We start from the raw sequence: 25,436 nt of genomic DNA on the forward strand, positions 1-25,436 counted from the left end.
GGCTCCGGGGTACAGGCTGGGGTGGAATGGGGGACCGTCGCTCTCCTTGTGCCTCGTTCTGCTCGCCTGCGCCCTCACCCTCACCCGGACCTGCTGTCCACCAGCCTCACGTTCCAGCACCGTAAGGCTGTGAGTGGGCCAGCGGATTATCTGAGTCCTGGTGATCCATAATCCACAGACTTCAGTGGCTGCTCCCTCTGCCAGCTGGTGGTGGCTGGACCTGCGGGGGGGGGCGGGGGGCTGGATCAGCACAGCCGGGACAGGCAGTGCAGTGCCTCTGCATCCCAGAAGTGGAAACCAGGTGGGCAGGCCTGTGGGGGCCTGGAAGCACAGGAGTGCTCAGGCTGGGGAGGGAGCCGGCAGTCCCTGAGCATGGCTGCAATCCATGAATGGCTTAACCAAGAGTACTTGGGCTTCATTCAAGGGAGCTCAGGTTGGGATGCCTCCCAAGCTGGCCAGTTCTGTGAACTGGATGCTCTCTCCAGATATTGGGGGAAATGCGACTAACCTTCACCTCTTTTCTAGCCAAGATGGGAGTAAAAGTGGAAGAGAGGCTGGAGAGCAAGGATGCCTTCAGTGCCGCACAGTGTAGAGAAGGGCACATAAGCTGTTGATTATTGTAATTCTGGAAGCTGAATTACATATTTATTTTCCTTTTGCTAATTCTCACCTCTGCAGCTGACAGTGACCTGGGTTCAAAAACACTGGAGGTGCGGCGTGATAGGAAGAATGGCAGGAATAGATGGAAACCTCTCAAGCCGGGAGCCGAGCAGCTGTTACTCAATAAAGTAAGTCTTTCTCTGATTATGCATTTCTAGCTGCCTTGACATTTATCCATTGCTCAGTTTGTGCTGTAAAAGAATAATCGAGGTCCAGAAGAGGTTCAGTAGAATTTATCAGTGTGCGCTTCCTTTGGCATCAGTTTTTAATATAGTAATTCGCAATTCGTCTGAATGATTTTGTGACAAGTTAAAAACCAGCATGATTATCTTCCTGCTTCTGGCAGGGAGAGAGTTAAAACTGCCTTCCTTTTGGGAGATAGAGAAACTGAGTGGTTTTCAAATTGTGTGCAGCTCTGATCCTACTTTTTCTGGTGCCGCCATGGCAATATTGTTAAAATAATCTATGTGTTGTTTACACAAGTCAGTCTTTTCCCTCTTGGGTGAATTCAGAACTTCTGTGAAGCCGGCAAGCTCTGCAGACTGTGTAGCTGGGTAGCGTCACCAAGCTTCTCCAACCTTGTGCTCTCTGTGTGGGACTACTGCTTCCATCATCCTTAGTCAGTGCGGTCAGAGAAGAGTGTCAGGTTGGAGAAGGCTGGGCAAAAGAGCAGACCAGTTAAAGGAAGGCTTTCCCAGAGCGTATTCGCTCCCATCTGCTGGGTCTCTGACGGTGGTGTTGTGAAGATGGAGGGTGGAGGGGGAAAGCCCCCAGACTTTTTGAGTGGCAGGAGAATGACGTCCCCTCGGGCCACCCCCTCAGGCTCCCGTGTTTCCTCTGAGCAGAGCTTCATTCCTCCCAGGCGCCTGGAGAAGCAGCGGTGGCAGTTGTGCATGTACTTCGGGTGGCTTGCTCCTCCGATTAAAAGCTGTGTTTTGTGGCCATTGACAGGGCTTGCATGGCATAGCAGGGCCAGGTGGGTTGCTTGGCAGTTCAGATCAGCTGGAAGTGGTCCTGTAGTTCATCGAATTAACCCCCTGCCTCCAGATCCAAATATCCTCTTGGATGATCCCTTCTAGCCCTGCTCACAGAGGGTAGGGGCAGAATATGAGTGCAGCAGTGGGACGGAATGATGCCCCGGAACAGTGCCCCGTCTTCTTGCAAAGCTTGGAAAGAACCTGCGTTCAGCAGCTCATGCGTCTAAGAGACCGGTGTGTGCATTGTGGTGGGAGCTGCCATTTTTCCTCTTGCAAGGAAACCAAGGCGACTTACATAGTCCCCGCTTTCCATTTGATCCTCACAACGTCTCTGTGAGGTAGGTTAGCGTGAGAGTCTGGGACTGAACCAAAGCCACCTAGGGAGCGTCATGGCTCTCTGGGAACTTGAACGCAGATCTTATTCCCAGTCCAGTGCTCTCACCGCTCTGCCGAATGGCTGCTCAGATCTCTTACCTGGTGCACTTGCACTGTTTCACGAATTAACCTAAGTGAATTGCCAGTGCAGCGTTGTTTGGAAAGCTGGTAAGAACAAAGGATGATTATGTGATGTGGAGATCAGAGAGGAGGTGCCTGTGATCTTTTTGTCTCTGAGGCCCAAGCCCTGACCTAACAGACACCTTCCTGGATCACCCAGCTTCTGCTCCCAAGCACCACCCTGCACCTCCGAGGGATCAGTCTCAAGTTCCAAACAGTGGAGCAGGAGCAGGCGGCTTCTCCCCATGGCAGTTCTCATAGCCCTGCCCGCTGGGAGAAGCCAAAACTGCAGCTGGCTGTCTTGACCCATCTCTCTTGGTTTGCGTATAAACGGGCCATGAAATTGTTACGCTTCTAGATCGAGAGAGGTATTGCTGCCACTCTGTATGACTCTGGCGTGCACGCAGCTGGAGTGTTGTGTTCAGTTCTGGGCCCCTCATTACGAGAGGGCTATAGCAAGGTTGGAAGCAGTGCGTGAAGGGCCGCAGGGATGGTGGCTGGGTTGCAGGGTACGCCATGTGAGGAGAGACTGAGGGAGCCGGGTCTGTTCAGCCTTGGGAGGAGACTCAGAGGGGACCCATTAGTGACTTACAGGTACGTGAGGGGGTGCCACGCAGAGGTGGGTCAGGACTCCCCCCCCCCCTGCAGTGAAGGGCAGGATGTGTTCCAAGGGAGCAAAGCTCAGGGGACCAAGATTTAGAGTGGACGCCAGGAAGTACTTAGAACCCCTAGGATATGGAATGGGCTTTCATGGGAGGTGGTTGAAGCCTCATTGGCGAGGGTATTCAAGGACAGGATGGACATGCACATGGTAGGCATGTCAGGAGTGGAGCCAGATGGAGCCGGGGGTCAGACTAGATGGCCCAGGAGGTCCCTTCTGACTCGCTCTGTTTCTAGAGAGATGTCCTCTATTTTGGCAATGCATAAGTGGCCACCTTACCCATGGGTCCTGCAAGTTGGGAGGGGAAGGCTGCAAGATTGGTTTGGCGGACTCGTTCTGTGTCCTTGTCAAGGCTGCTGCTTTTAATTGCTCCTTGCTTCTTCACTGATTGTTCCAGTTGAAATATAATCCATGGAGAGGAACCTCATTGATCAGAAGCAGAGAGAGGCAGCTTCCACATCACTCATTAAAATGGTTACCTGTATTTTGCTTCACTGATGGAAAGAATTAATAAAATATAGAAAAATCACATGCTACAGAGCACAGTCTCGAACTCAAGGTTAAGACGAAAACAGGGATCAACGTGACAATTCAGTCATCAAAGCACAGGAGAAGGACTGTGATCAGAGCGTGTTTTCCTGGATGCACTTGTCGGGGAACATGGGTGTCAGGGTACTCATCCCCTGGGTTTCCAGTGGGCAGCCGGTTGACCACAGTGTAATGCTGGACTAGGTAGACCATTGGCCTGATCCTGCAGGGTTTTCTTCAGGCTTGGAGGACCAAACCGCCTCTGGGGCTCAGGGTTCGCCCAGCCTTGGCTTGGACGGCGAACTCTTCAGCTCAGTGCGACAACCGGCAGGGTCACCGAGGCCTTCGGGATCCCCTGGTCCCTTTTAGCCAGGGATGCCTGGGGCCCAACCCTGGCACCTTCTGGGCGCGTATCCTGCTGAGAGCCCACTGAGCTACAGCGGCAGCCAGGGGAAAGCAAGGCCCCCTTGATCAGGCGTGGTGACCCCTGGGCTGTCTGTTCCTGCCAGAAATTTCCATTTGTCCATCGCTCACCAGGTCTGCCCCATGCCTATGTTTCTGTGCTGTCCAGCAACCCCATTCCTGGCTGACTGGGAATGCTGGGAGTTGTAGTCCAGCACGTCTGGAGGGCACCAACCTGGGGAAGGCAGCACTGCAAGAGAACAGAGTATAAAAGGGGAAGCAGGTTCAGCCATCTCAAAAGGCTGACGATGATGAGGGGGGGTGTGATGCTTGGATTGTTATGATGCATTCTTTGATTTTGGAAGCCTGGCTCCTGGCATGGAGCATGTCCAGAGGGCATGAGGCTGGTCTCCGCAAAGGGAACTTCGCCGTTGGTTGCCAAGAGAGGAAGTGACAGCAAACAACCGATCTTGAAGAATGAATAAGCCATATTTGGGATTCAGTTGACAGCGTTGCATGAGACCGTAACATTTCCATTTCTGGGAGCTGCCTCCATCAGATGCATAGTTCTGGCCAGCCAGGTTTAATAAATCAAACGCTCTCTAAATCCATTCGAATAAAAAACAAACCCCCTGACCATAAATTAACACGCTGCAGCGTCTGTTGCTCTTGGGACTGTGAAACGTGATTCTGGTGCAGATGTGCCTTCTCCTAGCATCTGTATTGACCATCTCAGATTACCCTGGCTGGAATCCACCAGTCTCAAGATAATATCAGTGTAGAATTTTCACATGATTTGTAAAATATTTATATTTCATATAAAATCTTTTATAATGGGTCCCATGCACCAGAAAGGTTCAGAACTTCCTCACAGGCATGGCTGGGAAAGAATGTAAGAGACTGAGATAGTGACCACGTTATTATTATTATTACATTTTTATACTGCCCATAGCCAAAGCTCTCTAGGCAGTTGACAGCAATAATCATAGAATCATACGCTCAAGTCACCCATCCCACTTCTGCCCAGGCCTGACCCTGCTTAGCTTCCAAGATTAGGCAGGGTCAGGCACTTCAGGCTACATGGAAGCTACATTTATGTTATGTTTTCCCACCCCTTCCAAAATGTTCCCTACCTCCCGAAACAGAACAATGAGGAAAAGGTACCCTGAAGCCTGAAAAGTCTGCTTCCAGGTGCTGATTCAAAGATCGTCTAAGCTTTGCTGATGGTTGTGTCGGGTTGAAGTTGCACTGCACAAATCGTCTCAGGTTCTTAAATTGAGTCTGCTGAAATCCCTGAGGGGTTAACAAGTGTGGATCTGCTGGTGGGAGCCTGTTGGGTTTCCTCCATTGCTAATAGCCCAAAATTACATCTGTAAATGAAAGCGGGATTGGTATTTATGTAGTTAAATTTGCAGCCCCTGGCTTGATAAGGGATATCGTGAATCTCTGTGGAATTAAGCAATACTGTAGCTGCTCAAACTCAGCTTTGGACTACTTTAAAATCCACCAAGCACCTGCAAGTAAATGTTATTTGGATTGAATTGCCAGAGACCAAAGGCTGGGTGAATGTACAGTGTAGGGATTTCTTGATCGCAACATGAGCTCAGCTTGGAGAAGGCAAGAGACCAGGGATGGATGACGGATGCTGTCCCTAGTTCATGTTCCCTCCCATTTCCACATGAATAGTCAACCGAAAATCAAATTTAAAAAATCCACACAGGTTGTTGTATTCTGATCTATGCTTTAAACCATTTTTCCGCTCAAGGTACCGTTTTTCTAAACTGTGGCTTTATTAGTGAGCACTGGAGAGAGCTGCAGTTGCATGACCAGTGGGATCTCCCCTTCTCTAAATATGTTTTCTTTCCAGATGTTCAGTGTTAAATGCATTTGGACAGATATTTGGCGCCAAGAACTATCCCAGAACTATTTTATTGTCATGAGTGTCACTGCTTGGATGAAGTAGTTCAGTTGTGCAGGGATTGCCTGCCAAATGGGTTTGGGAATGGAGCCCAGGAGAGAGTTCCCAAACGGGCATTTGGCTTTTGGACTTGAAAAAGTCCTGGCGTTTCTGACTTGTCCTAAACTTGGCCAGGAGGTGGGAGCAGCAGAGAAGTGTGCTGGGACGTGAGTGCGTGTCTTTTCCTCGCCTTTCACCAGCCACCCTGATGCGCCAGGTCACTGTGCGTTGTTGGGCAAAGGACTGCACTCAAGGACTTTGGCAAGGGCATGGGATTTGGGGAAGGTGGCTGCTGAATCTGCTTCTGCCACCTGGTCAGGGGATGGTAGGAGGAGGAGGGGCAGGAGGTATTGGGGGGGGGGCAGGAGTGGTGCTCGGAAGACTGGGGTGCGCTGCCGTGATATTTTTTGTCCAGATGGGATTTTGTGCCTGGCTTGGCCTCAGCCCTAATTGTAACCTCTTTCCTTTTCTGCTCCCCCCACGTGGGTTGCACAAGCAGCCAAGATGAAAGGTCTGTCCTTATGCAAGACACAGCTTTGGGTTCCTTAAAAGACGAATTCTGCATCTGCTATGCTGGCTCTGTAAATATCCTTCTATGCTAATGGCCACCGAAGTGCAAACCCGCTGTGGGGAGAAGGTGTTTAATATTCACCGGCAATTTAACAAGCACAGCCTATTCTGGAGCAGGAAGGGGAGCGAGGGCTGGCGAAAGAGCATGGAGGGGGCAGCATCCTTCCAGACGATGCCCAGGCCCTTTCTTCTGCTGCAAGCATTTCCAGTCAGCCTCCTCACTGCAAGGCAGCTGTGCAAACGTCGTGCCCTTCCTTTCCGGGGAACAAAAGCAATGGGCACAAGCGGTGGGGCTCTTCACACGATGCAGGGGCTCTTCACACGATGCAGGAGGGTCGAAAGATGTGGGGGGCTGGATTTTGCACTGTGCATTTTTAACTCTCAGCAGGGTGCTGAGCGAGCATTTCATTCCGGGGGGCTCTGCCGTGTGCTGTTTCTGAAACGTGTCTGACACTCTAATTCTCTCCTCGGGATGCTGGTGGGAAAGATTGTCAACCGCTGCATGGAGAGACGTGAGCTGTATTTAATCACAGCCGTTTGCCACAGCCTCCCTTATCTAAGGCAAATAGATGACACAAAAGCAGAAAGTCCCATGCATTGATCGATGCTAATTAGCTTTAATCGCAGGGTTCTGGTGTGCTCTGAGATTTTATTTGTATGAATGTTGGGAAGCCGGGAATCCTCATCTATCCCAATCCGCTCTAATCTCCCCTTTGTTTTTTCTTCCTCAGTTCTACAGATTCAGGAAGGGTCAGTTTGCTCTATGTATTTTTCAGGATGTGGGCTGAACGGTACCCAAATCTGTGTCAGGATGCTGTTTTTTTTTTTTTTTTTTAAGATAAAAGCTAAACCAACAAATGTTCATTCTACCCATCCTCCAAGAAGCTTGGAGGAATCCAAAGGGTTCTTTCCATCACCACAGTTCTGCAGGATAGAGTAGATGGAGTTTCTCCCTGAAAGGAACCCAGAAAGCTTTAAATACGAGTTGTCCCAGCTCTAAGCAATACATCACCTCAACCTGGTGCCCTCCAGGTGGCGCCTATCCCCCCTAGCCAGAGTGGTCCAAGCTACACACAGGCACTGGGCCAGTGTGGCATTGTGGTTCAGAGCCTGAGGCTGGAACTTGGGTGGCCTGGATTCCAGTCCTCACTTGGCCACGAAGCCAACTGTGGGTGACTCTGGGCCAGTCACAGACTCAGCCCAGCCTACCTCACAGGGTTGTTATTGTGAAGAAAAGATGGAGAGCAGGAAGAAGAGAATGATGCAAGCTGCTTTGCATTCTTTAAGAAGGAAAATATATGAATTTAATAAATTTAATGCAATTTATATCCTAAAAAGGAATATATAACTTTTCCTTTTTAGGATATAAATGTAGTGAAGTAAAATAATGTACTTGTCGTTGCATTTGTATGCTACCCTATAGCCAAAGATGTGTATGTTGGTTGGGAAATTGCTCAAAATCATTCTGCAGCTGGGAGAGTGCCTGAGAGGAGCCTCGACTCTTCCTTCGATGATGGAGACCCATAAAAGGCCGGATGCAGAAGATCACTTTCCGTTTGGCTTTTTCTCACGGGGGGATAAAAGAGTGATGGCCCTGCAGAGGCGTGCTTGGCCACAGGCTCCCCCAACCCTGTGCCCTCCAGATGAGCTGGACTGCCACTTCTGGGATAATTTGCATAACCCATAATCCCTTGCATCGGGGAGGTGCCAGGCTGGAGGAGGCTGCGCTACCCCTGCAGCTGTGAGTGGAAGCTTCACTTTCTGAACCTGGGATGAAGATGTTTCCATTCATGGAAGGAAAGGCCACCCGCAGGTTGGGTCAACAGCTCCCTTTTTGTGCCTGGAAGCCATTTCAGCAGCTGTAGCACCCGCATGCTGAACGCTCCCTTTTCAGTGACATCCCTGGTAAAATGTGACCCAGAGGAGGAGGAACTCTCAGCCTCCCCCAGCCTTTCCCATTGCCCCCACCAGATACCGAGGACCACAACCCCCACCATCTCCATGAAGCCTGGTTCACGGTGAGAAATCCCGGTTAGGTAAAGCATCTATAGACACGTCCATCCCCTCGCAGACTTGGTACTCAAGCTCTTCCCATTGCTCTGAACGTGCGGCAAAAGAGCAGAATTCAAGAAGGGTTTAAGACTCAAGGAGGAGGCAAAACAGAAAGGAATCAGCGCTCCTGGCTCATAGGTTTCTGGCAAGAAAATGCTGCACATGTAGACCTATAAGCTCCTATGCTCTTAACTCTGTGTAACCACAGAAATGTGTACAACTAGATCAGAGACAAACTGCATGCGATCCCCCTTCTAATTTGGGCTGACGTTCCCACTCCAGTTCATTCACCCTCAGCATTACCTTTTTTAATGCTCACCCCCAGCTCTGTTCAGAAAGCCTCTCCTTTCCAGTTTTGCACCCTCTGTCCTGTTCCTTGGGAATATCTGATTGGGCATAACTGCCCATGATGCCATGGCAGCATAGCTCTCCTTTTTTCTGTTTTAATAAAGATGGAAGGGCAATCTCTTCCTCCCAGGTGCAGAAACATCAGCTCAGTCCACCTAAAGGTCTGACGTTCAGCAGAAGAGACGCCAAGGTGGAATTTGACCTGTGAACCAAGTCCTGCCCGAAGGATAAAAAAGCCACGATGACCCTTTCAAGGACAATTGAATTAGCCCTCCAGCTGTCTGGAATAATCTCTCAAGAACCACCCTGGACACTTCCTTGCTTGAATAATTCAGATGCAGCTCTGGTTGCTCGTAGGAACAATTTGGAGTGAGAGATGATTGAGAATTCTGTTTTGATTTGTGCTTGATCAGAACTTGCCTCACTCACACTTGTGAATGTGAGCACATTGTTCAGGCAGAGTGTACATGTTTCTGTGATTGCGCCCGCATCTGCACGATTTCTTAGGCAGAAAAATTGTGCACTTGCAAAATCTACAATTTGGGGAAAAAGTGAGTGTTTGTGATTTAGTCAGCAGGAGGAAAGCATGGATTCAGAAACTGCAACCTAAACATGCACATTTTCCTTCCAAACAGACCAAAACTAAAGTCCTGATTTAGGACCAAGTGTGAGGTACGCCATGCCTTGAGGTGAAACCAGAGACCCTTGATCACTGCAGGGCTTGCTGATTCTTCCAGCTCCATTTGGGGCCAAATTCTGGGAGAGTCTCCTGTGGGTTTTGTAGTATCTGGCTGCAGAGATTTCTCTGCCATCCGTAACATGTAGGCTGTTTGCATCGCTCAGTTGTAAGTGAAACTTGAGAGTAATCAAGGCTGAAGTGCAGACTGATTGATGACTAAGAGCTCACTGGCTGTCCATCTTCTCCCACTTGCCAGGAGAAGAGAGGGGAAGGGAGTGCTGGGTGCTGTTGTCGCGGATGAGGAGCTTTTTTAAGGGGAAGGAGAGAGGCTCCATTTTCAGGCTGCCCAGTTGCATTAGTGTCTCTCTGTCCGAACAGCTGAGGATGCATTCAGAGAAGATCCAAGGAGAGGAGGCGCGAAAGAACAACTGGTGTGTTTGCCTGGCTTCCGCTGGAATCTCTTTTGAGCCTGGTGTGATTGGAGGTGCTTTTGGGAATGACAGGATGGGGTTCGGAAAGGGAAAGGACAAGGGCCCAGTTCCCTGTACCCCAAGGCCTTTGTCCGGGGCTGGCATCACCGATGAGGAGCCCACTGCTGGGGGACGCTTGCTGCCCCCCCGAGCCTTACTGCTTCAGATTGGTTTTGTCCTGTTTCTGCAGAACTTTGGTAAATTCTTGGTAAAAAATCTATTGCATTCTCTGCTATTCCTAAGGGAACTTCCCCGAAGGGTGGGACAAGGGTTAGCAACCGTGTCTTGTGAGTGGGGGCTCTTGGCATGCTGCGAAAATACCTGATCCCTCTGACACTGAGTTGAAGGGATGACTGGCATGGAGACGGAAGAGGTTAGTGGACTGAATAATAACCAGGGTGAAGCCTGAGCTGCAGCTGTGATTAGGCAGATATTGTCAAAGTACTTCAGTTCAAGGAAGGCGAATGCAAAAGTGGGAGAGGATGAGGAAGAGCAAACAGTTGCACAGGTAGGCTGATGATACACATGCTGAGAGTTGGAGGTAGACTGGATTGAACCAGAGGTCCATCTTACTTAGTTCAGAGTTCCACCAAACATTATCCAGGTTTGATTTTGAGATGGAGCCTAGTGGTTTTGGCATGGGGGGCTCTCTTCCCCAGCCAAACATTTAAGGTATGATCCGTTCTAGACACACGTAGTGCCCAAGCATGGAGGAATGAGCAGGGGCTGTGTGGACATGTCCCTCTGCGGAGCCCTGGCTAGCATTTCCTCTCGTCCACATGCAAGTTTGCAGAGCAATGTGAAAGCTTCCGGTCATATAGCACCCTGACAAATAGCTACCTTGATAACAGAAGATGCAAGAAGCCCAAAGCAAGGATTTTAACGTAACTATATGAATAGCTCGTTAAGCATTAAGGAAAGCAGAGAAAAATTCAGAGCATTTAAATGAGAACTGGTGTGTACTAGGTTAACAACCCCCCCAACCTCCCCCCCCCATCCTATAGATCTTAGTGACTCTAGCAAGTATATGTGAAACCATGGCTAATGGAAACATACATCTTGCACTGTATAACTTTCTAGTGAGTCTGTGTGTGTGTTTACTCCAGGGATATGTGATCCCAAACACAGCAAGATTCCATGAAGCTTGTTGTAGCTTTTGTCTGCATCAGATTGCAAGTTTCTTTCCTCTTCCCCCCACAAGAAAGTTTGTGTGATTTTTTTTTTTTTTTGGTGCACATTTTTAAACAATACCAGGCACACACATTTTTCTCCCACGGACTAAAGTGTTTTTGTGCACATTTTTCAAATGTGCACATTTCGTTGTGCGAATTGCAAGAAAGCTCAGTAACGTAGAGATGACAGAGTGCATTTGGGTCTGGATAGTGTGATTCGAGTCATTTCTGCTGATGAATGAACAGAAATTGATTCTCACCTCTCCCTTGTCTGTCCCTAGTTTTGCAGGAGCAAAACATCTGGTTGTTTGCGATAAAAGACCAAGAGGGCCCCCCCACTTTGAGGGGACTCTCAGCCGTGTCCTCAGTAGCCTAGGCAGGCTGTGCGGTGCACGGCGCCGTCCTTCCGCACCTGATGCTGCTCCCCAGAGTCTGCCGCCTGAGGCTGTTGCCTCACCCTCCTTCGCGGTAGGGGAGGCACTGCTAATATGGGAGGAGAGAAGGGACCGTGGTCGGCACTGGCGCTTCACTCAGGGAGTCTTACACTGAGGGAATTACTGTGTGCTTTGGGTACTTCCCCCTCACTTTCTGGCTGTGAAGCTTCAAGGGCGAGCAGGGCAACGGCCCCATAAAAGCTTCAAGTGGAAGCAGCCCAGTTCGGCCGCAGTATGGGGCCCATTGCTGCCTCCACCAGCCAATTAGACTGCCAGGGAAGCCCACCGGGGCCACTTGAGGACTGAGAAGTCAGCTCTGGTGGGCAGAAAGAGCCGGGAATCCTTTCCTCCCTCCCTTCTGCTCGGTATCTCTCTCTCTTCCCCCGTTTGGGGATTTCATTCCAAGGAACAAATCAGCCCAGAGCTGGCTAGACGTGGGAGATGTTTATAGCATGAGGGACGATTGGAGCGCTTGCTGTAGCCACCACGGGCCGTCTCTAAAAACAGTGCAGGGCTGTGATAGGTATCAACAGCCTCTGAATTACGCAGGATGTTATCGAGCTTGCTTCTCTCCATCAGGACCGCTCAGCCATAGATCGCTGTGTATTCTCTCAGTAATCACATAATTTGCTGCTGGCTGCTTGATTCTCCAGCCACGGTTTGCATGTGTAGAATACAGAGTGACAAAAGATGTCCCCCCAAAGGTACTGAAATGCTGCATCGAGCTCTGTGGAGGAGCAGATTTTCCGCGTCTCCTTTTAATTCTTCTCTCGGCGCTCAGAGGCCAACTTCTCCAGCTCGCCTTTGCTTAAGGATGTCCTGCCTTTATGTGGGGAGGGTCATGTTTTTATACAAAGCATGCAGTGAACTAGAATATCAAGAACAAAAGGCAGCCTTAAACCTTTCCCCCGTCGTTTCTCTTCTGTCTGGCTCACTCTGAGTACCTAACTTCATGGTGCAAGTTAATCGGTGTTAATTCACTCTGACTTTGGGAGGTGCGATTTGGAGCAAAGAACTGATGGGTGGAAAGGTGTTTAAGATTTGCCCAGTTCACTTCGTTTTGTTGCTATTTTTGCCAAGCTGCTCCTCCTATGGCAAGTTATTAAAATGCTGCTCGAGGCGGCTAACAATAACACACAGGCTTAAAGCAAAATATGAAGGAAGACAGCATGAATGCAAATTAAAAGCACAAGCATGAAAGGAAGAAACATCCCCCAGCAAAATGCATTTTTAAAAGCTTTTTCAGCAGCGAACCAGTTTATATGACAGAGGTCTGTCTGAACAGAAATGTTTTTGCCTGCCAGTAGAGGGACAAAGAGAAAGGGTGAACGGAGGTGTCCCTGGAAGGACGTTCTGGAACCTTCTTTTCATCTCCACCTAACATGCCGCTGATGGTAACGTGATGGGGATAAGAGCATGGTGCATTTCTGACTCAAAGTGCATCGCGATCGTCTCTGAATAAGGCCTCGGTAGCACCTTGGTCACTTGACAAGGGTGTGCAATGGGTGAAGGTTGGGTGTTAGAAGATTGCTGGAGGAACAGGTGAGGGCTGGCCCCACAGAACAGCTTCATGAATCTTCTGTGGGGAGAGATCCCAGGGATTCTAGGGCTAGCCTAGTCCAAGGCAGAAGGAGGTATATTTGCATTAGTTTCATTCATTTTATAGTTGACCATGCACTGCTTTGTATAAGTGATCAGAAAGTGTTAAGCAGGTGGCAAGTGTTCCTTTCCTGGGCAAGAGCCTAGGGTGGGTGGTGGCCAATCAGCTGCATGTGCTTTTGGATGCCACTGGGTATCTGGATCCATTTCAGTTGGATTTCAGACGGGGTTTTGACACCACCTGGGGCACTTTTCATGATGGTCTGTGTTGGGAGAAGGAAGGTGGGAGTGTGACCCTGTTGAAACTCCGGGATCTCTCAGCCACCTTCTGTAGCATCAGCCATGGTATGCATGGCCTCTCTCCTCGTGTTATCCCTACAACAGGCCTGTGAGGTATGAGAGATTGTGTCTGCCCTGAATCGCCTAACATGCTTCGTTTTACTGGGGATCTGGGCCCAGCTCTCCTGGGTTCTAATCTTGGCTCAGACCTCCATCCCACACCTGTCCTATGATTGAAAGAGATGTGGAGCAGGAGATCTGTGATGGGACCTCCCAGCTTGTTAAGCGAGGGGTGGAGTGCATGGTGGCAAGGGAGCCCACCCTGACGCCAGTGAAGATCAGCAGTGCTCATTGTGGGAGACACCTTCAGCCCTCCAGGTGTTCTTGGATGCCCACTTTCTGCATCCCTAACCATTGGCTATGCCACTTGGAGCTGCTGGGAGCTGAAATCAAGCACTGTTTGGTGCGCCTGGTGGTGCCGAGCTACCAGCCAGGATTTGAGTACGGCAGAGCTGGCTTCGGGGTTCTGAGGACCTGGCCAGCACACTCTCCATGAGCCACCTACCTCGGTGACCTGGTCTGTTCGGTCACAGCAGCCCATGGTAGCTTTTCCAGCCACAGCGAGTCACCACATGTGCTGGGGCGTGCTGCAGGGTGGAGAGCGTGTCTGCCTAGTCAGGCTACACTTGCAGCTCGTTGTGTCCCTGGATCTGGGGAGTGCAGGTGGCGAGGGGGGTTGGCAGCCTTCACATAGCCACAGAACAAGCCATGGGTTGTGTGGGGGCTGTCCAAGCCCTGCACAACAGCAGCCGCCCAGGCTTGGACAGCACGATGGAGCGAGGCCTGGAAACCAGCAAGGGCTCAGCAGGAAGATGGCCTGCCTGAGTGCCCCAGCTTGCTCGCTCACCACGCCTGTCGCCTGCCGCCTGGTCTCATCATGACTGCTGCTCGCTTGGTGGGCAGAGAGCCAGCGAGCCTTTGCAGCCCTCACTGCTGTCCGGGCCAGAGCAAGAGGTGGCAGATGGGCCGCACGTTGCAAGGGGGAGGAGAAGAGGCAGCTGCAGCCGGCGTGTGTGGGTGCTCCGTTGCTGGAGCGTGGGCCTTCAGCAGGTGCCGGTCACGCATCCTTTGAGGTCTGGCCTTGAGCCCAGCCACACTCTCAACCGGTGAGTGCACACATACGGTTGGCCTGGGCCAAAGAGGTGGCTTAACCTCCCGTGAAGCTGTCTGAAGAAGCAAAGGAGACCTCCGACGGCTGTCTTGGTTCGAGCCGTTCCAGGCACAGCACAGCACTTTTCTCAAATGACTGACCCAGGCTGAAAATCAGCATGCAAAACTACGCCGAGGAAAGGGAGATTAGCGTTGATTTATTGGCTTGTCCACTGAAATAAGGTCACGCAGATCCTCCCTGCACAGCTCCAAGACAAATAATGCAAAGGCAGCAAAGATTGGTCTGCTGGAAAACCGTGGGATGGTGCTCCCTTCCCGGGCGCAGCCCGGACGCTCCTGTTCGGTTAAAAGAATTCATTCTTCCTGCCCACTTCCTGTATCATTTCTGAGATTTACTCTGAACTCCTGCCAGGTCAATGTGTTTGTACAGCTTCTCCTGCTTCCCTCATCTGTTATCAGGAAGATGAGAATGGATGAAAGGAGGAGCCGGGCACAAGTGTGGAAGGTGTGAGAAGTGGAAAACAGAAAGAATCCAACGTTTCGGGCAGGGGGCGACCTTTGAAGAGCTTGGCAGGTTCGATGGGGCTGAATGGCTTCCACCTCTCGGAGCTTCCTTTTGATGGTACTTCTTAAGGGCGGATTTTAAGAAGCAGTCTTGCATTTCTAGAAGTACTTCCTAAATTGTAACCAGTTTTCTCCAGTAAATTACTTCCAGGGGAAGAATGAAGAAAAGCCTGGGGAAACTTGGCCTCCAGAGCTTGGTCTGTCCTGTAGCTGGGAGGAACTTTCCTCTGAAACTTTTTTGGCAACTTCATTGAGGGTTTGGGCTGGGTGAAAACCCAAGGAGAATACTTCTTTTCTGTATCAATATCCACCCCAAAAAATGTGTGAAAACATTGGACTAAGAGGTGGTTTAGGAAGAGCAGGATCAGTGTCTGTTTGCTGGTGGCAGCGGGGGGGGGGGGTTGCCATCTCTCCCCCCCCCCCCCCATGTATCTGGAGCAATGCTAAAACATAGGAGAGGACCCTTATAGACCAGTTGGCTGGACTGGTTATGGATTTCTGCTGTTGCTCTGGACTGCATGAAATGGCCAGGAAGTGGTTTATGTATAGAAAATGGAGGAGGAGGAGGAGGAGATAGGAATAGATCCCACTGCTGTGAAATAGCCTGGTGAGTGTCCCAGCATTTTCACATGCCTTCCCACTGAATATTGCTGAATAAAGCCCCCTCACTTTCTCCACCCACGGAGAGGGCCGTGACAGCAAGAAGCTGTTCTTCACCCGGCGTTATTTACAGGTCGTGATTTGCAAACTCTTCTCAGTTTGATTCAGAAATAGCTGCCAGGTCTCCATTAGGCAAGAGGCTGTGAGAAGCAGGTAGGTGGGTGGCAGGCGGGCAGGTGGGCGGGAGGACTGCCTGGATGTCGTAACCGGGGTAGCACATCCTGCTGTTTGCACTGAATGCAGAGGTGCTTGCTTATTGCCCTGCTGTAAGTCCGTGGAGAGGCAGGCTGGACTTGGCTTTGTGTGCTAGGAAGGGTCTGAGGCTCAGAGTGGGCATTGCTGACCTCGCCTCCTTGCTAAGGGAGGGAGGAGACGGTTCACTTAGCATCTTTGTGCCCAGCCGCTTGGGACCAAGGAGATTTGAGGCTGGGAGTGCTGTGGTGTCATTGACTGCAACCTCACCTCACCGGAAAGGAAAGTGGAGTGGAGTTCTCTCCCTTCCTGTCCAGAAGCAATGGCAGGAAAATTAACTCATAAATACCACCCCAGTGTTGGGGCCTGGGAGCTAAGTCTCCCCAGTCTGCTTAGACTGTGCAGCAGATTTGCCCCCTTCTACCCCTTCCAACATCAGGACTGTGACTCTGGGGAGGAAAGTGATGCGAAACTTTCCCCAGGGCTGGAGGGGGAGCTTCGAGGTTGGGTCTCCGCCTCCGAGGACAGGCCTCTCCCTCTGCCCTAGGAAAGGAAGATCTGATACTCTTTCTGGGGATATAGAACTGCAACCATATAGCATCTTTAGGGTTGCAATCCTGTGGCCCTGGGGAACATTTGTATTCCTACTCTTCCGTACCTTGTGTATTTGGGGCAGGGAGAAACCTTGCTAAAGAAGCCCTGTATGGAATAAGCACCCAGCTGCATGGGAATGAAAAGAGCAGCTCAAAAGGTGCTGGATGTTAGGAAGGAAGTAAAGAGAGAGAGAGCATTGATGCTCCGGGAAAATGCCTAAGTCCTGGACGACTCCTCCTCAGCTGTGTTGCAGAGGCCAGCACTCCTTGCTGCTTTGCCCTCAGCTTTCATCTTCCTTCCCTATAAGTTATGGGCGAGTTGCCAGGTGAAGCACTGGAGAGCGGTAAGCTGCCCACCCCTGTGCTCTTGAGGGGGGCTGTCCTTCGCCTCGCAGTGCTTGGGGTTGGCCATGGACCTCCTGATCCCTGGCGTGATCCCTGGCCAGTGTCCTCTCGTGTGCTCGTGGGATCCCCCATCACTGCTGGCCGCCCTCCCTTCTCTAACACAGTGGGGCTTTCCCCGTCTTTTGAAAGGCAGAGGGTGCTGTGTGCCCCGGTTTGAGTCCAGCCCTGCTCAGGTGATGGAAAGTGCCCACCTTCAGGCGTGTCAGTGTTCGTGTGGGCTCCCTCCTCCTCGCCGAAATGCTCACCCTGTCCCCAGTCCTAACTAGTCACATGAACAGATCCATTTTTAAGCAAATCTGAATCTGAGAACAATAAGCAGAAGGAAGATGATTCTCTGCCCTGTTGTCTGGAAATGCTTTATCTTATTCTTATCCCTTTCTGGGACCATCGGCTTGAGTTATTGACTGATGCGGTGTGCAGACTTCCATAAGGAGCGGTGGTGTGCGCTGAATAATACCCTCTGCATTATCTCCTGCGATCGATCAGCTCCCATTGATTGCTCGCCAATTTGAAATGTGCTGATTTGGTGTTTGCCTTGGGCCAGAGCAGGGTGGGTGGACAGGCGGGGGTCTTAAACGCAGGAAGCTGCAGAGCTAGGATCCTTCTTGCATTCCAGTCCTGAAACGACACACTCTCCCCACACCTTTCCCTTGCCTGATGCAATTTGTCGCCCCCGTATCTGGTGACGTGAAAGGAATACCGTCTGGGGGTGGGAATCGGCCAGGTTTTCTCGGCTTGGCGCCCCAAGCTCTGACTTGCCTTCTGTCTGCCCTGAGCATTTTTGTGGACCTCCAGTGGGGAGCGAGTTCGATGGTGACACAGGTAACGAGTGAGTCTGGCTCATGCACACGCCACACATGTGCCTGCTGTGCAAGCAAGTGCCGGCCTCACACGCATGACTTGTGGCATTGTGTGCTTCTCAGGAGGATAATTGGGCGCGAAGGAGCCGTGTGCCAGCGTTGTGGAGCCCGTGCAGACTCAGCTTAGCTTGCTTCCTAGGCCAGGACTGAGCATGGGAAAGAAATCTGGCGGGTGCAGGAGAGCTGGATTCTTGGAGGATCTTTGCATTGCTATTCGTATCATCGTTGTCCTGCTTCATTGCAGCATTTTTTCTACTGCAATTCACAACAGGGGCTGGGAGAATTTCATTCTCTTTCAGTGAACTAACTGGACAGGTGGGGCTGAAGGGGAAAAAGAGCTGAAGTCCAAGTGAGATAAAACACGAGATGACTGGAAACTTTTGACCGGAATACAGAATATTGGATTTTCAAAATTCAGGTCAGTTGACTTCCCCTCCTTTAAAAAAAAATAGTGTAAAATAGGAAGCAAAGTAGAAAAAAAGAAGCCCCAGGTGCCAGTGAAAAAGTTTTCATTGTTGCTCTGTGCATTTTGGAAGTGTCCTACAGGGGCTAAAGGTTATCCATTTGTTCTTCTAAAATGGACTGAAGCTTTTTCACTGACATCTGGGACCCCCCCCCCCCCCCCCCCGCTTTGTGTGTCCAAAAGGACTTCAAGGAAGTAAGCAATAACACAGTTGGATCCAGCAGGAGAAGAGAGGAGAAGAGAAGAGTGCATTCAAAAGCAGTATTTGAGATGCATGTCCCAATAAAGCTGAGTAAATTGGGTTCTCAAAGGAGTCCAACAAGATGGTTCAGTGTCTGAACTGCTGCGAATCCCCTTCCCGTGCTTCAGAGGCCAGGCTGTGTGACATGATGCATCCCGTGCCCAACTCTGGCACAAGCCCATTGACTCTTCTGTACGCCCTGTGCTGCAGCCATGAGAATGTTCCCTTGGATCGTGCTTTCTCATTTGCCTCACGCAGGACTGCCCCTGTTTGAAGGCGTGCCAGGGAACTGCCCCCAATCCTGAGGTTGCCCTCTAATGCTTTGAGTATCAATGACCTGGACCCATCAGGTGGAAGGTGAGGGCACAGGAACAACAAAACCTGGTATTTCCCTGTTCCTGGGCCCTCATTGGACACCTCCCTGTGAGGTTCGGCAAGGGGCGGCATAGAAATGTTTTAATAAATAAATAAAATAAATAAAATTGTTCGGATCATTCCAGCATCCATCCTTCGGCCTTTTTGCCTTCCCATGTCACATGTGTTTGATTGCCCGAAATAGTTTAAGGCTGCATTTCAGGGTAAAAATCCCTGACAAGGCAGCTTCCAAGATTAAAATAATGCAAATAACAATAAACTTCAGATGATGAATAATAATGTGAATTTTGATAAAACAAGTGTAAAGCTGCAAAATACACAGGCATCCAGTAAATAATTAGAGCGAGAAACTCATATGAAGCAAGAGTTGGCAGAAAAGAGATCCGTGGGAAAGCTGATATCAATTTGCAAGGTTTCTGAGTTCCGGTTGTGTAAGAACTGCTACTGCAGGTTCAACATCTCTCACCCCCGGCATCCTTGATCATATGAGCAAGAAAGTTGGGGTAGCCAGGTGCAGGTTTTGTGTATGTGTGTGGAAGGGCTGTGAGCTCCATTCAGCTGTGATACTCCAAAAATATCCCTGGACTCGGAATGATTAATTCCAGTGTGCTTATCCCTGGCACCTGGCTCTGGTTAGCGGGTCTCGGAGCTCTAGGGAAAAAAGATGCTGCAAGCATGACGGCTGCCCAGCCTCATGGTAAAAGGCATCTTATGAGGAAGCTGTCCCAAAGAGGGGGGCTCATGAACCCCAGCTGGTAAAGCATCATGAACTTCCCATAGATTTCTTTCCAGTAAAAATTCGTGAGAATTTGTGCTGGAAAAAACATGCATCCGAGCCTTCTCCGGAGTCCCCCTGCACGGTGACAGGCAGGGCAACATCAGCGGAGAGTAAAAAGGTTTCATTCCCGGGAAACCTGGTTTTTAATGTGCCTTCAAGAGAGACAGAGGCACGGGGTTGGCAGTGGGGAGAGTATAAACTACTAAATCTAAGTTAAGAAGGTTGTTCAATTTTTAAACAGTTACATAAAACCATCAGAGGCCGACAGCTTGGAAATGCAAGTTTGTACAAGAAAAGAAAAACTGGTATGGGGCGGGGAGTGGAGAGAGCTGAAATGGAATTGCTGAAGCTGGTTTCCCGAGGGGTATGCTTAAATGGGCCTTCGTATCACCGGGAAGAAGAAAACAAAATCTGCTGCTGCTTTCTTTTTCATTCCTTTCTCCTTGGGCAGAAAGGTTTTATGGTGTAATGCTGTGATTCCTTCAGGCAAACGTAAGTGTTCCCCTTCCAACCAGCCTGCATGCTCACAGCGGCCCCAGCCTGCTGTGAGAGGAGGGCTTGGTTCTCGCAGGACAAGGGCTTCTCTGGGTCCGATGGGGAACAGTTCCTCCTGGCCACCGTTGTGAAGGGCGACCAGCGTCCACTGGCAGCTGGCTTGAGTTTGCTCTCCGTTGACCCTATTGGCCATCCCAGCACACCAGACCGTAGGAAGCCCCCCCTTGTAGACTAGCTTCTCAGCATGAGCAACCAGCCTTTTGAGGATGACCTGTTTCAAGCATGGTTAAGCAGAGCCTTCCTCCCACTGGCTCTTCTTGCATTGCTTGCTGCCACACCGCTCGACCTGCGCCTGTCCCTGGCGTTTGGCCTTTATGTCTTGGGTTTTAGCTTCCGCTTCACATGGGTCACCTCCTTGCTTCCGGACCTTCTCTATCTGCAGCAGAGCATTTTGAAGGACCAGCCCTTTGGGTGGCCACTTGCACATCACCGAAAATGAGGACTGACCCTGATAGTGAAGTGCATGTTTAGAAATAAACCAGCACGTCTCACTATACTGGGAGAAGGATCTGTGAAGACAAATTGCCAGACAGGGTAGAGGTGGAAGGTGTTGCCTCATACGTAATTCTCCCTTGCCTTGTATCTTTTATTTGGAAATGATCACATGCATTGCACTTGGTTCTGGGCTCCATCTCCAGGTGAAGGGATCTTAGGCAGATGGAACACTGAGGCCAGGATGCTGTTCTCCTGATGCCAGTGTGGATGGAGAACAATTGATTTTTTTATTGTTAAACTGGAATTGGCTGGGACAACCTTTCAGGCAGAGGACTCCTTCCAACAGAGGTCAGATTTCTGATGGCCCATCAAAGACTGTCCTTTGTGAAGGTGGACACCTGGCTTTCTTCTGTGTCCATTCCTTGGGTCCTGAAACCTAATAGCCTAGAGCAGCCTTCTCCAAACGGGGGTTCTCCAGATGTTTGGACTTCCGCTCCTTGAAGCCCCAGCCAGCATGGTCGGTGGTTAGGAATGGTAGGTGCCCTAGTCCCAAAATTCCTTACAGGTTCTGTGCCTCTCGGTATGAACTGGAACTGAGCTACCTACCACCTTTCACAGTCTCTTAATGTTCCAGTGCAGTTCCTGACTCAAAAGAAAATGTATCAGAAGAAATTTTAAAATGTGTATTCAAATGCAAATCTTTGGGTTGATTTAAAAAGTCAGATTCATATGTTGATGGGACAGAATGGACTTATGTTTGCACACATGGGAAAGTGACATGGCTTAAAAATAAATATGAACTGAAATGGTGCATTTCTGATCTGAAATGATGCAACAAGAGCTGGACCTATGACTATGTAGGTGGCCAAATAGTTTTGTGCCCTTGCCAACAGGTGTTGGAATAACCCTTTTTCTTCTCTGATTTGACCTTGGTGCTAGTTCAGGTTTAGTGAGAGTGGATACTTTGATATGTCACTGTTACCATTCCCCATTTACACAACTATTCCTCCAGAGGCCGTAAGAACCAGGATTGATCAGAACAGATTTCTGAATTATGAGGAAAATTAGGCATATTCTTTAACCTCTTAAGTTTTGTATGGCATAATATGGGTGAAGAGTTCCAACACATTTTAAAATTAGAAACTGGTGTCTGTGTTGAAATAAATGTGAACAAGAGGGGAAATGATCAAAAGGCTGAGATGGACAGAAGTTCAACTGGAGCTTGAATTTGGGGCAATTTGCTATTGATTGGCAAGAGTTTCTGACTTCCAGCTGTTCCGTGGTAGCATTGTTGGTGTGAGTTTTTCTAGCTAAATTCGGATACTGTAGTGAAGCGTGTTCGAGGGTAATGAGGAGTCAATTTGTCTGAAAGGATGCCAGTCCTGTTCTTGTGCTGATGACAAAGACCTCAGCTCAGAGGGGGCCTGCCCTTTAACTCTGGGTCCATACCTGTCTCATCAGGTTCTAGGAAACCCAGCCATGAAGTCAACCCAACAAACTTCCGATCAGCCGATCTTTGACCTAGGCTTAATTAAATGGACTGGCTAAAATTATTTTGACTTGGATCGTGGGCAAAATAATAGCTGATGATGGATGCTTCCTTGTTCTCTAATCCCATCGGAACTGTCTGTAACATGCACTAGAAAAGGAAGTTATTTCAAACTGCAGCGATATATGAGTTGTCTCCATGGATACCTCTTCACATACAGCAGGCCTCATTAGACGAAGGCTGTTGCTTAAAGGAGTGCGCCACATACTTTTGATTTCTGTTTGCAGGTACCTGAAATATGTCTGCACAAATTCACCTCATCTCTGATTGATGGATACTTGCAAGCTCACCAGGTGAGGTGTTCCACAGAGAGCTCGGGGCCGCTTCCCAGCAAAGCGTTCCTCTTGGCACTCATCCCCCACCCTGGTCTTGCTGTAATGTGAAGGCAGGGAATCCTCTCCCTTTTGAGAAGAAGGTTTCCCTTTCCATTCTCTTCTGTCATGTGTTCCTTCCCTGTTTTCAGATGCTTCTTTAAACAGGCTGTAGGGAAAGGAAGGTGCCTCCAACGGCCCCTTGACAACCACTTTTGTTTCAGGGTTATTAATGCAGAATGCAAGGAAAATTTATGGTGACTGGGTTTGCACGATGACCAGGACAAGACATCATGTTCTGTCCTAGGGTTTGATGGAACCCTAAGGGCTTGCAGTGTTGTCTGAACTTGGATGATGCAATCTGTCGTGGGTCAGGCTCCAGAACGAGGGAGCTGCTTTGGCCAGCCGGCCAGCCAGGTGGAGAGATGTTCCCACGCGGCACTCCTGGGGGGACCACTGCCGTCACTGACCGGCTGGGCACTGCTGACCTGAGCAGGGGGCACAGCTTGGAGCAGGTCCGGCACCCCCTCCCAGTGGGCTTATCCAGCAGTGTTGGGAGATGCTTATGCGTGCAAGATGGCATCGCTGCGAGGAAGCTAACTGGGACTCCTCTTGCTGTTAAATTCCCTGGCCCCTCACTTGCACGGTGCTGTTTCAGCAGCGCCATCACCACTCACAGGGCTTTCAAGTGGCAGCCCAGACCTTTGTCCCAAGCTGAGCGTCACCACACAACCAACTCTCTGAAGTTTCCCCTCCACTGGGCTACCTTCTGCTCTGCAAAGATCAAGACAGTGCTCCGGTTTTGAAGGCTGGAGGGCGAGCAAACAAAAACACGCCCAGGCTGCTGGGAAGGAAAATAATGATTCAGATTTTCAGGGCTCCTGAACGCAGCTAGCTCTCTCTCCTGACAGGATATGTGGGAGGCATCCGTTTCTGAGGACTGTGATGTCTGAATATTCACTGAGAAAATTGCAGGTCTGGCATGAGCTTTTCCAGTTGTTTTTATCACAGCCTGCCTTGTTAGCTTCAGGGTGGCGTGACGTGCTACCTTGGCAAATGGCTTGTTTCCAAACAAAGGAGCCATGGGTGTGGGGGCAGCGAGGGCACATGGAGGGCAGGAAGAGCAACCAGGGAGCAGGGGTCCGGGTGTCCAAATGCCCTCCTGTGCAGCAGGCACCCTTCTGGAAAGGGGTGGCACCATGGGCCCCCCTTCCAGGAGAAAACTTTTGCCTCTAGTCTCACTGTCCTTCATGCACCTTCGAAGGCATGCTTATTTAAGGCTGAAGAAGCTCTTTTGCTGCTTTAGTTGTGGTTTTATGGCATTCGGTTGTGTTTGTAACTTTAGGGTAATGTTTTTGGTGGTGGTTGTAGGATATCTGAGCGTGGACCTCTGTGAGCTCCCTACGAGGAAAGGTCGGAGATGAATGTGAATATTTAAGGGCCTACGGGAACAGTCCCCAATCTGAAGGCATCTTCTGCTTGTTAGGCTATCTGTCCAAGCCTAGCTTAAAAATAATCTTAAAAGAGGGGAGCCTTGGGGTTATGCTTCCAGGGATGCAGAGCCTGGACTGGGCTCTCCTAGTCCCAGCCTTGCTCGCTGTGATTCAACGTACTATGTTTATATTTAATCAGTAATCCATCTTTATAGATATACATATAAATTAGAATATACACAAGTTATGTAAATCTTTCTTGAGGATTCATGTCCTCCCTTTTTGGCAGTGTAACATAGACTGTTCTGGATTCCAGTGCTTGCGAAGTGTGTGTGTATGGGGGGGGGGGTGATTAGAAATGGCTGATTAGAGGCATCTGGGGGGAGAAATGGTGATTAGAGGGGTTTGTGAGGTCAAATCAGCAGGCAGGGTGGAAGTGGAAGGTCTCTTCACTTCTCAAGACTCCCCGCCCCATCTGTGCACCATTTTGAAATCATGTGGGGTGGGGGGCAGGATGTGGTCCAAAGTACTTCTCAGTGGCAGACTCCTCAGTTTGATTTTGGTCTTCACCTCCAGGTGAAAAGATCTCAGGCAGGATGTTCTGACCTTCCCAGGACCCTGAACAACTGCTGCCAGTCAGAGTTGGCAGCACTGGATTAGATGGATACATGGTAGGGCTCAGAAGGCAACCTCAGCTGTAGTTCTTGGGAGCTGTGAAATCACTGCTTAGGATAGGAGAGAAATTACTTCAGTTTGCATTTTACCTGATTTCACAGTTTTGGACCGACATGTAAACTGATCCTCAGGTATCCTTTGAAATGTGTACTTCTCATGATTCTGCAGTTTTGGAAAGGTGCACATAAAAGTGGATGCACTGGTGAAAAGGATGGTAGGCAAATTGCTTGCAAATAAACGGTATATTAGGGAAAAGGATAAATTAAAATTATTAGGAAAATGTTATGCATTCTCATGCTAACTAAAGCAAATGCAGCTTCAAAGTTTTGAGAAACTGAATGTAAGAGCAGGAAAAATTTCAAAGTTCATGAGAAACCAAATTTAAGATTGGAACATTCCCATGAAAACATCTTGCTTTGATCTGGGAGTATAAATTTTCCATGTAAAACCCCAGAGAGAGAGAGAGCCCTGTTTCTACAGCAAGAAAAGCTGAAATGTGTGACAAGTATAAATTATGTGCAAATTGAGGACATCTGCATAATAGCCTTTTTATTTATTCCACAGTTTCTAGTGCTCTTCATGAAATTAATTCTGCTTTTCTTAGACATGACAGAGGAGGAAGGGACAATAAGCAGTGCAAGGCACTGAATGCTTCCCCTCCCAAATTTTAGGAAGGTTTCTGAGATTTCAGTAAGCACTGCTGCCAAACTGATGAGTCATAAGGACTAGAAACTTGCTTTTAAGACAAAGCAGTTTCTGGAAATTGGTCCCCAGGAGTCTATTCTGCCTTCTTCACTACTTTTCTTACACAGTTGCAGTAGAAAAGAATCTAGATGGGTGTTGCCGTGTTGAATTTTGTGTCAGGTTAGGAAATCACACAGAAAAGTCACATGT

At 49.5% G+C, this 25,436-nt stretch overlaps 1 protein-coding gene across 4 annotated transcripts in view; it reads left to right on the forward strand.

Annotated features, from left to right (window-relative positions):
- Positions 1-25,436, forward strand: part of ARHGEF9 (Cdc42 guanine nucleotide exchange factor 9) — a 187,167-nt gene that overhangs the window by 39,427 nt on the left and 122,304 nt on the right. For all 4 annotated transcript variants that reach the window (XR_006414426.1, XM_044427207.1, XM_044427208.1 and 1 more), the window contains one exon: positions 679-788. Coding sequence is in view for 3 of the 4 variants with exons in the window: in XM_044427207.1 (XP_044283142.1) it covers positions 679-788 (110 nt within the window). In the remaining variant the exon portion in view is untranslated. The remainder of the gene's footprint in view (positions 1-678; positions 789-25,436) is intronic.

The sequence above is a fragment of the Varanus komodoensis genome, unplaced genomic scaffold (genome assembly GCF_004798865.1).
Source record: "Varanus komodoensis strain SLA01 unplaced genomic scaffold, ASM479886v1 scaffold18_3, whole genome shotgun sequence".
NCBI classification, from domain to species: domain Eukaryota; kingdom Metazoa; phylum Chordata; class Lepidosauria; order Squamata; family Varanidae; genus Varanus; species Varanus komodoensis.